The 13,343-nt window shown below is 46.6% G+C and overlaps 1 protein-coding gene across 2 annotated transcripts; it reads right to left on the reverse strand.

Moving 5' to 3' along the window:
• Positions 1–214: 214 nt before the first annotated feature.
• On the reverse strand, positions 215–13,245 carry SURF4 (surfeit 4). 2 transcript variants are annotated; one of them, XM_038155981.1, is made up of 7 exons: positions 13,129–13,245; positions 12,023–12,099; positions 6,045–6,231; positions 5,122–5,198; positions 4,484–4,527; positions 3,338–3,524; positions 2,649–3,095 (listed from the first exon to the last, which is right to left on the reverse strand). In XM_038155981.1, exons 2-7 carry the CDS (start codon positions 12,047–12,049, stop codon positions 2,829–2,831), a joined length of 789 nt encoding a protein of 262 aa, XP_038011909.1. In that variant the 5' UTR covers positions 12,050–12,099; positions 13,129–13,245; the 3' UTR covers positions 2,649–2,828. The 2 variants fall into 2 exon arrangements, with proteins under 2 accessions (XP_038011908.1, XP_038011909.1); XM_038155980.1 differs by lacking the exon at positions 12,023–12,099 and having other exon boundaries at positions 215–3,095; positions 13,129–13,190.
• Between the last annotated feature and the right edge of the window lie 98 nt (positions 13,246–13,343).

Here is a 13,343-nt window from a genome sequence, read left to right on the forward strand (position 1 = left end):
AGGATGAAGTGTCTGCTCATTCCAGTTAACTGTTAAAGGTGTGGAGGGGAATAATGGGGTGGAATTAAGTTGCATTCCAAGAGCCCCACACCAAAGGAAGGATGGCTGCTGCAGTCAAGTCCAGACAGCTCAGTTTTTTACAGAAAGCTGGTTTTTGTTAGGCAGGAAAGCACAGCAGCTCAGCGGTGGAGCATCACCAGCCACACACGCCAAGTGGATACAAAGATGCCATTGTTTTATTTTGATTGTTTTCAAAAATCAAAACATTTTCAAACACAACTAAGGTACAAAATACAGCATAAAATGAGAATTTATACTTATTTCTTTTTTTTTTTTCCACATAGAAAGCAAAAATATATTCAGAATGAATTCCAGAACACTTTGCAGAGCCAATTGGTAGCTGACATCCTGCTTGTGAGAGCTTCTCAGCCACGGGGAGAGGTCACTGAATTTCTGGGAGATGCACAAGTACAGCAGTGTATGTAGGAAACCAGAATCTTCTGCATCAGGACTCACAGTTAATAAGTCTGCACGTTGTGCTGCCTAGAAGTATCTGATAATGCCCTCCACCTAACTGTGCCCCTGGAATACTGAAGTATTCCTGCTGCAGGGGACAGCAACAGTTCCTTTTCTAGGGTCTTTTATTGGAAAAGGGACTTGATTTTCGCAGAGGAAACTGGTCAATATTTCAGACTAGTCTGTCATCCAGCTCCTTAGTTAGACAGGACACAAGGAAGTTGAGAAAGACAAGGGGCTACTTGCAGGAGTAGTTTCTGCCATTTATAAATACTATGAACATCAACAGCAGTTCAGTTATCTGAGAGTGGCTGCCTTGATCAGACCTGCAGTGGAACAGTGAGAGCCTCCTGTGCTGCAGATCTGTGGCTGAAAGGAGCAGTTTGTTTAGCCAGGAAGAGTCAGGAACACAGAACACTTTGAGGTGAAGACTTCTCTTGCAAAACCTCCTTGAAAAGAAAGCCATCAGTGACCTGACCTTTATGCTGAATTCCCCTCCCATCAATCTGAACACGAGGGTTGGACTAGATGATCTCCAGAGGTCCCTTCCAACCCTAACTATTCTGGGATAGCAAGTGGCTTCCTCCAGCAGCAGCACATCTTGCCCTTACAGAGGCTATTATCCCCTTAAGATGATGAAATCACTGGTTTAACTTTCAGTGCTCTTCTATTTTCCATTAGTTCTTTCAGCCCAGTTTTCTCTCCTAAAAAGCAACTGTTTATCTGAACCGTCCAGGTGAGTGTCCTTCTCAGGAGACCCTGGGGAACAGCTCCCACTGGAGATGTTCAGCTGAATCCCCCCTTGAACCAAGAGCTGAGCATCTTCCTCAGGAGAGGCAACAGAGCAAGGAATCAGTGTAAAGGTAGGAAGTTGGCAGGGCTCATGCTGTCTAGAATTCCTCCACAATCTAGTGAAACAGGTTCACACCTAGTTGACTAAGAGAGGACACAAGGCCTCCCCTGAGCAGCACGAAGCATGGTCATGGCACAGAGGTCGTGGCACTGAGAAGCCAAACAGGGCCTTCCTCTCCTCACCCTCCCAGGGAAGGCCCACCCCTGGCTGCTTCTCCACTGCCCAGGCTTTGCACTCACATCCCTCAGCTATAACCGTCCGCAGAGGTGGGAACAGGGGCCACCTCCACGTTTCCACCCTGCACAGCTCAGGGTGCTCTGAGGTGGCAGAGGAGGGGCTGTCCTGGAGAGCTCAGCAGCCCAGCTCTTCAGTCAGCTGGGACTCTTACAGCCAAGAGACTGACAGAAGTGAATCTAAGAAGCAAAGACTACAGATTAGGAGATTGACTGCTCTCATCTGGCGAGTACTGAGTGCACAGGAAAGGGGAGTTTCTGTAATTCTCAAGACATTTTCACCATTAACCTGCAATTCAAATATGAATTTGGGGTATATATGGATGGAAGCTGGTTAATAGCAGAAAGGAGCTTTTATTATGGAACCTGCAGCACAACTTGGCTCCCTTCTTGGGAATTCAGGAGGGGCAACTTTTGGGGAAAGAATGTAGAATAAAGAATTCTTTTGGCACAGAATTTTCACAGAATCTAACGTTCTGTCTCTTCAGGATTATCTCCCCCACTTCCTTTAAATCTGATTAGCAATACAGGATTCATGATTAACAATACAGGATTTCCCCTTGTTCTCCTCAAGGGCAGAACTGGGACATGTTAGAAAATCCTCTCCCTTTTCTTACCCAGAAAGAGATACAACTACTTCCTGGGTTTTCTTTTTGCCTTCTGTTCAGGAGCAGGAAAGACCCTTCCCTGCTGAACAAAAGGGAATTACAGGCCTCTGAGCAGCAAGATAACAGTGATTTTCTAGGCTTTCTTTGATGCTGCTTTCCACCTTGATAAGCAATTCTATAACCAGCCATGGAACTCCTTATGCACAAGACAGTTTTGATAAGGGCAAGAAAGGGGATCCGCTTTTTTAGTTATAGCTACAACCCAACACCACACTGAATGATCCAGCTGTATCTGCTCACCTTTCTGCAAATTTTAAGACATTGCTGACATTCCAGACAGCAACTGTTCTACTGCAATTCACTGAAGCATCAGCAAAATGCAGGTTCCTTGGGTTAGTTCCAAATCTAGGAAGTTAGAATAAGCCTAGGCAACATTCCTTGAAGAAATAGGATTTTATCTATTGTATTACTGGTGCCACAGTAAATCAAATTCAGAACATCTGTGCCTTTTATAGGAAGGGGGCATGTACGTGTAAAATGCTGGCAGTTTTTGTTGAATCCATAGAGAATCAGTTCTGGACTTAGTACAGTATGTCCCAAGAAGTGTTGCTATTCCTGTTACCACTCTTTTTTCTTCTCATCCATGGAGACTCCACCAGGACCCAGTGCAACCACGAGGAGGAGCCCTCCAATGACAGACATGGTCTGGAAGAAATCGTATTTGAGGAAGTCGTGCATGGGCTTGTAGGCTGGGACGGTCCAGAAGGCATTGAAGTAGATGTTGATGCCAAAGAGCCAGATGACCAGAGTCAAGGCAGCCAGCTTAGTCTTGAAGCCAATTGCCACCAAGATAATCAGGGCTGTGCCCACAATGTTCTGCAGAATCTGCAAGGAAAAAAGCCACGAAAAAAAAACCCATTTACTTACAGTTCTTCAACAGACACACCAACATCAGAGCAGAGCTTGGATAAGTTCAGTTGTCATAGCACAGATAATCTAATAACTTTTTCTAAAGTATTAATTTTACTTATGGATTTCAATATGCGTTGAGCAGATCCTGCAGCCCACCTGGGCACTGGTGCTACATTCTAGTTGCTCAACTCATCCTTTAATGCTGAGATACTTACAGAAAAGAAGTTCATGTCAAAGTGTAGCAGTGTCATGAACATGAGGACAAGCAGCACACGTCCCCCCAACTGCATGTACTGCTTTGGGGAGCTCTCCCTCATGGTGGGGACACCAGCAAACATGCTCTTCCCCTCCGAGCGGGACTCAGCCAGGAGCAGCAGCAAGCCTCCACCAAGGGCAAGATTCCTACACAAATAGAGAAAAAGGAAAAAAAAAAAAAAAAAGGCAGTTTAGTACAGCTTGCACTGATCTATATCTGTAAAGTCTTATCTGACAATTTCAGTAAGGATCGATGTGAGAGTGAGGAGTGACTTGCTCTGCACCGTGGGATGTGTTGGTCTGTGTTAAATTAACACTTCCCAGCCCCAGCAGCACTGAGCACACCCAGGATTTGTGGAACACAGCCTGCCAGGGAAGTCCAGCACCCACCACTCGGGCACAGTTGCTTCAGGGGCTGTTACAACACCAATTTCGTTGTGTTCAAGTTATTCTGTACCTCAGGTTTAGCCATATATGCCAGAGTAGTTCAGAGGTTGCTTTGAGAAAACAGAGCAGCAGCACTGCTGAAAGTTACACATTGACAGGGCTGTAGTAAGCCAGAGTGCAGCTCTTGTGCTGGCCTCCCCTCAGAGGGGTGCAAAGGCAACAGCCAGCCATCACTCAGGGCCTGACAGGAAAGCTCATGTTTATAATCTTGTCTTCTCCTTGGGGAAGGTGTTGAGAGGTTTAAAATCCCAGAAACTGCTCCAGTGACCACATGCTGCCGTTTTCTCAGAAAATGGCTTCAGCCATGCAGAAGCAGAGTTGCTATTTTAGCCATTTAGGAAATAAAAGCAACTCTGATCAAGTGCAGACAGTTGGATGAGCTCTTAGCCAGGTTAGCAGCAGAAGCACTTGGATCCTAGTGGGTTAGGATTAGTCTTGGATCCTAGTGGGCTAGGATTAGTCTTTCCCTTCCTGAGCCTGCTGCCTGCAGTTTAGCACAGACTCTCCCTGATTTTTCAAAAGCTGTAATTTCTTCTTTAGTGTAAATGCATCACTTGTAAAAGCTTTCTAGTAAATACTATGTACAAATGTCATTTCCTCTGCCACCAAGTGCCAAGTTTTCATTCTGTTTCCATAAAAACTTCCAGAAGCAGGCATACCTCATCAAGAACTTCAGGTCCCATAGAATGCTGTATGCAATAGTCTAGGCAAAGAATAAAACAGGTTAAAACACCATAAAAATGACACTGAAGTTCTGAATTTCTGTTACAATCTCAAGTCTGTATCAGCCACAGCAGAATTTGATTATAAACACAATATAGTGAGGGAAACAAGGTAATTACATCACGGGGGTCCAGTGAGTCTGTGTAACACAGGGAAGGGAAGGCAGAATTTGATTTGTGTTTTAGGGCCCCCACAATTCCCTGGTTTTGTAGGGGAAGGATGCTACTAGATAGGATCCTTTGTGATGGGAACACAGCTGAAGGCCAAAGCAACTGCAAGTTCCACATTTGGCTCACTAACTGACATCCAGGTAAACTGCCAGTTACTTCTGCTAAATTGGTCAAGGTCAAGTATTGAATGAATGTCTCCAAGCTGACTAATTGCAATTACATCTATTGGGCACATCAGGAGAACAGAAGCAGCAAAATAGTTCAATGCCATCAAGGACTGGCACTAAGCCAGGGTGGAGAAAAATTCCAGGGTTGCAAGTTATATTTAAACATGTTGGGAGTACTGGGGGCAAGAGAGATTTGAAAGGTACAGTTTAGAAGGGATGAAGATTTAAGCCTCCTACCTGTAATGCTATAATTCCAAACAGTCCAAAGCAGGCATATTGCACAAAGTTCCTACTCAGCACCAGGATACAGCCACCTGAGGTGGGGAAATTGAACACAGTTACACTTGGAAAAGCTCCTGCAGGAATGCTAACTTGGATTTTCCTTTTTCTTTTGTGAGGTAACTGTTTGGGCCATCAAGCTGTATTCCTTTTCCTTAAAACCTTTCTCAAAACTTCAATCATAAAGCACCAACAGCCTCTGTCACTTTAACACGAGGACTGGCACCTGCATTAAATTAAGGTGACTCTCTACACAAAATAGTGAGGGCAAAAAATCTAAATCAAGACACAAGATAAGAAATTGGCAATCAGGAACAGTAAATCAGGGACATAATATAAACAGAACAGGATTTTTCCTCTCTCAATTTCTGACAGCCTGAGCCCACCCAGCACACACACAGCAGTGCACTCCTTCTGGGATTATCCTGATTCCTGGGCTTTGGAAAAATTTCTGACACAAGCACCTCACTCAGGCTTAAATGCACCCTCTCCAGGGTGAGATTTTGCCTTGAAGATGAATGCCCATAAAAACAGGAGGCTGAGAAAGTCTCAACATTGCCCTGTTTAAAAGGAGTATTTAATTTAGAGGACTCTGGGTGTGGCTTACATGGATGCACGTACAGAACTGAAACCAGATTGTCCTGATGGATTCTTGGCATCTCTGACTCAGAGGCAGTGTGTCACAGGGAACTCTCTGTGACTGCTTCCAGGAAAGGCTGAAGCAGGTCAATTCAGAGCTCTTTTCATTAGTAGTACTATCATTCCTGAGCTGTCAGGAGCTATCAGGAAATCAGCGAGGCATCCCACACTGCCACGATTAACAGGGCTGCAGCCACGCTGGAGTGCTCTGCCTGCACCTGAACAGCCCCAGAGCCACTTACTCAGCTGCCCAAAGAGGTTTAGGATCACAAAGATGGAGGCCAGGAAGTAGCCACAGTTCCACGTGCCATCGATGTAGTCCCTCTGTTCACTCCACTGGAACCACATGCGGATGCCATCCTCCAGGAAGGTGCTGATCAGGCACAGCCGGGCCACGTGGGGCAGGTACTGCTTGGTCACCCTCAGGAACTGCAGGGACACACAGGGCATTAGCAGGGAAGGCAGGGAACGGGGACGCTGCAGGGATAACACAGCCCTGCTCTCTGCACACTGAGATCAGCAGTTCTCGTGCACTCAGGGTCACCAACATCCAGAGAGAAAACTGGGACTTGGATTTAATGAAATGCTTCTTCTCCCACTGGGAGCAGCAGGGGAAACCTGTTGTCATTCTCCACTGGACTAGGAGTTGGAAAAGAGCAGAATCCAGCAGCACATTTCTGTGTAACAGGAACTGTGCTTTGATGGAGCTCTCGCTAATGAAGGCTGACCTTGGTTTTAGTTTCTCTCTCAGGGTTTCATGTTACAGCTCAGCTATCAGATAGCCCGGAGCTGAAAGGGCAATCCTGCTCCCACCCATGTGCTCAGCACTCAGCACCCTGGAACGACCCAGATTCAGGGAGCCAGGCTGAGAGAAGAAAAGTTCTGTACAAATTAAAAAAGATCACTGAATTTTTTGCCAAGCTCCCTCCAACAGCTCGGTGCAAACAAAGCTCAGGTACTTGAGCAGCAGCAGATCTCAGTTCCACGTAACCACTGCACGGAACTGCACCCTCCGTCCTCTAGGCAGGTTTTTACTTCCATTCAAAGGAGCATCTTCTGCAGAAAGGAAGCAGAGGTTTATAGCCACAGTTCAGTGCAGTGGTTAGAAGGAAATGATATCATCATGCAACGGATGCTGAGCTTTAGTTTTTGGGAATGGAAGATGTATCTGGGCCCCCTTCATCTCACAGGCTCCTGGATCACTTTGCAATTACAATTTAAGGAGCAAATACAAAATTGCCAGTCTAGAGGGCTGTGTTCCATAGGGCTGTGGGGTGCACAGAAAAGCTTACTGCCTCTGGGTTAGGACAAGTGTTTAATTGTCAACCCGTTTTCTAGGTAGCACTGGTTATTACTTAATTGAGACTTCCAGCAGGAAGGAGACAAAAGCCACTTCTGACAGTTTATTCCTGCCAGCAGCAATCAGTCAATACTAAAGGCTATGCAAATGACAAGCCCAGCTCACTGTGCAACTACAGATTATCACAAGGAAAAAAATCAGCAAACATCCTTAATGGTCAATTAAATAGTTAATATTGGAACAAACTGCACTGTTGTATTGCCTGTATCCAGAGTCTAAGGGTCAAAATTCACCTTAATCAAGTGCATTTTAAGTGCAGCTGTACTCTGCCTCCTGAAGGCTGCCACTTCAGGCTTTTTTAAGCCATGTCAACAGTTGGATGAATGAGTCAGAAGAGAATTTCTGATCTTTGTCACTCACTGAATGAGACACACGTCTTGGTTTACAGCTTTCCTCCCTCCTGGGTTTCACTGTGAGGTTGAGGAAACTTGCTGAGGAATACTAAGAATAAAGTTCTGACAAACCAGAAGTCATTTGTAAGATAAAGAACAAGCAACTTTGGTCTAGAAAGAAATGAAAGAAGACAAGTGCTGGGAATCTGTAAGGAAAGGATAAAAACAGTGCTGTGGAAAGGCTGAAAAAAGCAGCAAATAGAGAATATCTTCCTCCAGGCCTCATCTTTGCTGTTTTGAAGTGGGAGTTGACCTCATTTCCCCCTTCCCTGCAACCATGCAAAGCACAGGTGAAGGATCCAAGAAGACATTTAACATTTACCTGTTCTCTAGGCACACAGAGGGCATTTAACACTGGCCATTAAACACAAGAGCACACATCCAATGGGCTCCAGACAAGTCAGAGAGGCTGCAGCCCACAGCAGCTGCAGTGCTAAGCAACCTCACAGCACACACATCAGCCCAGGGCACCCACAGCTCCTGGAGCTGCTCTCAAACTGAACCCCCTGCACACAGCAAGCTCAAATCAGCTTCAGAAACAGCCTGTGGGAACAAAAAGCCAAGCCAAAGGAACCAGGAGAGAAAGGAAGAGAACAACTACACCACGACTACAGGAAGAGAATGTAACAGGCATCAAGCGAGCTCACAATTAGAGGATCTGGGTGTAAATCACTCAAGTAATTTAACTAAAGATGGAATAAATGACAAGAAACATGAGAGCCCCAGCAGTGGGACTCGATGGATAGCACCAGTCACCCTGGCTCTGGCCCTGCACGGCACCAGCACTGTGTGGCTCCAAAGCTGCACCCTGAGCCCACTTCCTGTAAGATTCACACAGATAAAGTGGCACACGAGGGAAAACTGCAGTTTGACATCTGCAGCTAAGAGATGGGACCTGAACCACACTGAGCACAACACACCCAAATCCAAACCCACTGATGGAGGTGGCAGCGTGAAACTCACAGCATTAAAAAAACTGCAGGGCTTTTTCTGCTCTGGGCTTTGCATCAAGTGCTCTCCACATGTCCTGTCTCCTTGGAAAAGGTGGAACATCATGAGAAAAGACAAGAAAATGCTAAAAAAAACAATTTTAAAGAAGAACAGCTGGTTCTGTGTTGGCAGCCAAATCACTGACATATGCTAGAGGGGCTTTGTGTTGCCACTTCCCCCTCTAATGGGATTAGAAAGGCAAAGATAGCTTTAAATGCTCCTTTAAGTTTAACAACCAAAGATGTACAAGAAGATCCAGGGATCCCTTAATCAAAGCTCTGCTCAACCCCCCATTTTTCTAAAGGGGGACTGAAATTTTACCCATAATTTTACCCCATTTTACCCAAACCCATAAAGGCCTGACCAAAAGAGAGGTAATAAAGTGATTCATTTGGACCCCAACCTCCAACAGTTTCAAGTTTGCTGAAAGTCCACTCTGCTTTGATAAAAGTGTGTACACCAGGTACAATTACAGCTATTTTGAGTCCAATAAATGGACATGAGTTGGGAATTTGTGCAGGTATGTTCTGTCCAGGCACAAAGCCTTTTCCTGTGTATTCATGTATCAGGGAAGTTCTGATTATGGTGAGGAACAGCACGCTGCTCATCTACACAGAAACCCTCCCGAGCTGCACAGCATTATTAGTCTAGAGCTTCTGATAAGGCATATCCCAAATATCTTGAACACTTTCAAGGGATTGCTTTGTTCTGGGAGAACAAATTCCTCCAGCAGCTTGGGACACCCCTGATCATTCCTGGAAAAGGATGCTCAATCCACAGAGAAAAAAAAAATCACTCCAAGAGATCCCACCCCAAAATCACAGGGACAGCAAAACCCATCACATTCATTAGCCCAGTGCCTGGAAAGTACTGTAAGAACTGGGAACAGGCTTTCCTATTTATTTCCAAAGGCAGGAAGAGGGCTCTGACCCACCAGAGCATTGCCAGCAATATTAATTAGGTTTTTAATTGCAGGAAGATTTCGCAATGCTTTTCCTTTCCAAAGTGTGCTTTATATCAATTCCCTTTTCCAAAAGGCTATTTATTAATGAAACCTTTAAAATGGTACTTTTAGTAATTTATTGCATTTTACTATCATTCTTCACGGGAAAATCTTTCCTCAGCCTAACCAGAACAGGCTACTTGGCTTATAATGATAAACAATCAGTGCACTGCCATAACAAACTTCTAGAGAATAATTCCAAATTCAGTTTTTTTAATCTAACTGACTAAGTTCAGACTAACAATGAAAAGTTTTCTCCTCCCTTCCATTTTCTACAAAACAGGATATTGAGGACAAGAAATAATGGGTTCAAACTGAAAGGTAAGGTAGAAATTAGGGAGAAAGTCCTCCCTGTGAGGATGGGGAAGCCCTGGCACAGGCTGCCCCATCCCTGGAAGTGCCCAAGGCCAGGCTGGACAGAGCTTGGAGCAGCCTGGGATAGTGGAAGGTCCCTGCCCATGGCAAGAGGCAGAACAAGATGGGCTTTAAGGTCCCTTCCAACCCAAATGGTTCCGTGATTCTATATCAGAATTATCTGGACAAATCAGATCAGCATTTATCTTTGAAAATGAAATAAACTCCCCCAGTCTGGCTCTCCCTGCAGCCCTCTCACTGCTGTGCAATGACTCAATAGTCTCCTTGCATTTTTGTTCAGGAATCTTTTTCTTTTTTTTTTTTTTTTTTTGAACAGCAGAAATACCAAGCACCCACATTCCTAAGGATTTATTCCTAAAGATTATTACAGACACCAGGAAAGTTGCCTGAGATCTGCTCCCTCTTAGGAAGGGATTACAAAGGAGAGACAATCCTAAACACTCCCTGCAGGCCCCAGATACAGCTATTTTCAGTACTTGGTGGCTGCACTGAAGGGGTTGCCAAGTAATATTTTAATAAAGATCACTAAAAACGGGCTTGATTTCTGAGTGTGTAAATTATTGAGTTAGTACCACTGGGCTGGTGTTAGTGTCCCCTCACTGCAACTCCTTACAGCTCAGAGCAGCCTATTACCAGCAACCTCACCCTCAGTATTGCCTCACTCCACCTAAACATGGAGATAACTGAACCAAGTGAAAAAAAAAAATCCTCAAATTTTTCTCCTGCCAGTTCAGCTCCCCAGTTCAATGACAAAAGGGCTGGTGAGGGAGAAAAGGGGAATGTAGCCTTGGGAGAAGTAGGACAAGCCCTTTCACTGACAACTGGCTGTCTGGCAAGCTTAGCTGGGACAGTGCACAGCTCACCTCTGGATTAACAGCCACTCACTACTGCTGAGCATCTTGGCACCCAGGCCATAATTTGGTAATTCAAAGGGAAATTACAGTATCTGAGAAAAGCTAAGCTTTACTGCTTGAATTTAAGGAACAGATTATTCTTGCTTTTGTAAGAGACATTCAGGATTTCCTGATAAGCCATGGAATTAACTCTAACATTCTCCCACAGGGGTTTTATGCTACAGAAATTAAGGCTCATTATGTGTTGAGCACTAGCACAGAGTGGAAAAAGCAAGAAGAGCACTGAGAATGCATTCAGCTCCCAGAAGAGCCATTGTCCAGCCTCCACCAGGGGAGTTTCAACACAATTTCAGTCCAAACATTCCAAGTACTTTTTTAAATCCAAGATGAACTAACAGCTCCCGAGTGCCAAGTGTTAACTTCACAATATATACCAAAGGTTAGTGTCTAGCAAGTCACTCCTGCATTGGCGTGACACTGAGCTTTAGCAGCACACACAGCACTGAAAGGTTCTGACTGAGCCACCAGGCAGAATTATCACAGGAGTTATTACTCAGAACGCCATAAAGATTCTTTTGCAATCTGCTGGTAAGAGGAGCAAAACTCTAAATTCTGCAGCTTAAGGCAAGACTCATCTTTAAACAGGATGCGGCCAAGCTCAAGTGAATTTAGGCCATTTAAAACTCACTTCAGGAGGAGGCAAACTACATTTAAGCTGGACAAAAGAGCTTTCAGCAGAGTGAAAAGAGGGGTGTTAAGGACATCTAGAAATAACCCCACAGGAATAAATAGAGAGGTGTTATAAAAAGGTCAGGACAAGCATTGCAAATTTTGGCAAGTAACGCGAACACTGCAGTGATGGTTTACTTTCTCCTCTACAAGGTAAACTGAGAATGACCAAGATAATCCAGATATTCCTTAAACTGAGTATTTCTCAAACCACAGGAAGCTCTGTCTCTAAATCGAGTTTTCCTTCTTCCATCTGGGGGTGGGGAGGAAGTGCAGAACAGGTTTTCCCAGTGAAATCAGTGAAAGACAGAGGCAGCACAGCCCCCTCAGAGCTGTGACGTGTTATTGCTCGCCACACAACTCACAGTAAATCACAGTGGTTGTAGAACCAGGCAGAATCAGATTTTCCAGCCAATTTGCTGAATATGATTACTTGCTGCTTCTCATTGTTGATTAGATGAATCACCATGACTGTGAAGATCTTTGCAACACCATCCCCAGCAGAGCAACTACTTACACTCAAAATAATCCTGTTGTCAGACATTGTAAGAGATCACAAACTTCTATTTAACAGAGAAATCACTCGGGCCTCCACTGAAATAAACGTAAGAAGGTTTACAAGACAACATCAGCTTAGTTTGCTTTCCTTTTGCCCCAATCCTGAGCACAGCTCCACGGTGCTGACCAACCTTTTCCAGTTTGGGCTTCCAGACATGGATCAGCATTTCATGAAATCACAGAATGGTTTGGGTCGGAAAGACCCTGAAGCTCATCTTGTTCCAAACCCCTGCCACGGGCAGGAACACTTTCCACTAGCCCAGGTTGCTCCAAGCCCTGTCCAGCCCGGCTTTGAACTCTTCCAGGGATCCAGGGGCAGCCACAGCTTCTCTGGGCAGCCTGTGCCAGGGCCTCCCCACCCTCACATGGAGGAATTTTTTCCCTAACATCCCATCTAACCCTGTCAGGTTGGACAAAAGTCACTCTCTCATCCCTGCCAGCTCACACCGGTCCCCCACACCCCGCTGTGCCCTCTCCACCAGCCAGGACGGCTCCTGCTCTCCTTCCACTTCATCCCTCCCGAGAGAAGCGCTGTCCCCAAGGAGAAGTCGCTGTCCCAGAGGCTCGGGCGCTCACCCGAGGGCAGGGGCGGCGCTGGGCCTGCGGCGGTGGGAGCCGGGCCCGGGGTGCCCTCGGAGACAACTTACAGGAAACTTAGGAAAGATGGAAACAAAAACAGGTAGCGAGAAGGCAAACCAGACCGGCTACAAATGGAAAGAGAGTTAACTCAGGCTGGGTATTGGGAAGGAATTCTTCCCCGTGAGGCCCTGGCACAGAGAAGCTGCGGCTGCCCCTGGATCCCTGGCAGCGTCCAAGGCCAGGCTGGACGGCGCTCGGAGCAGCCTGGGCCAGCGCAAGGCGTCCCTGCCACGGCAGGGGTTGAACGAGACGATCTTTAGGATCCCTTTCCGCCCAAGCCACACCACAGCTCTACAATTCCATAAACCCGCCGCCATCCCGGCCCGCCTCACCGGGCCCCTCAGCGTGGCCCCGGCGCACAAAGGCCGCCGGGCGGGCGCGGGGTGGGGGGAGGGTGGTGGGGGGGGAAGGCGGGCGGGCACGCACCTGGTCGGCGAAGTCCTCGGCGGTGTTCATAATGTCGTTGTGGCCCATGGCGGGGCCCGGGCTGGCTCGGGGCGGGCGGGGCGGTGGCGGGGCCGGGCCGCGCTCGGTGCAGGCGCTGCCACGTCGGACGGGCCGGGCCTTGAAGGCGCCGCCGCGCCGGCGCGCGGGGGGCGGGGCCTCCCCGCCGGGACACGCCCCCCGGACACGCCCCTCAG

The sequence above is a fragment of the Motacilla alba genome, chromosome 17, assembly GCF_015832195.1.
Source record: "Motacilla alba alba isolate MOTALB_02 chromosome 17, Motacilla_alba_V1.0_pri, whole genome shotgun sequence".
In the NCBI taxonomy this organism is placed as follows: Eukaryota; Metazoa; Chordata; class Aves; order Passeriformes; family Motacillidae; genus Motacilla; species Motacilla alba.

What these genes read in the sequence shown, in the direction of transcription:
- SURF4 (XM_038155980.1), bottom strand. Translation starts at nt 13,176, where the DNA reads ATGGGCCACAACGACATTATGAACACCGCCGAGGACTTCGCCGACCAG. An exon ending in CCGAGGACTTCGCCGACCAG is followed by an intron (nt 6,232 to 13,128) that starts GTGCGTGCCCGC and finishes GTGTCCCTGCAG; the next exon opens with TTCCTGAGGGTGACCAAGCA. An exon ending in GACCTGAAGTTCTTGATGAG is followed by an intron (nt 3,525 to 4,483) that starts GTATGCCTGCTT and finishes CTATTTGTGTAG; the next exon opens with GAATCTTGCCCTTGGTGGAG.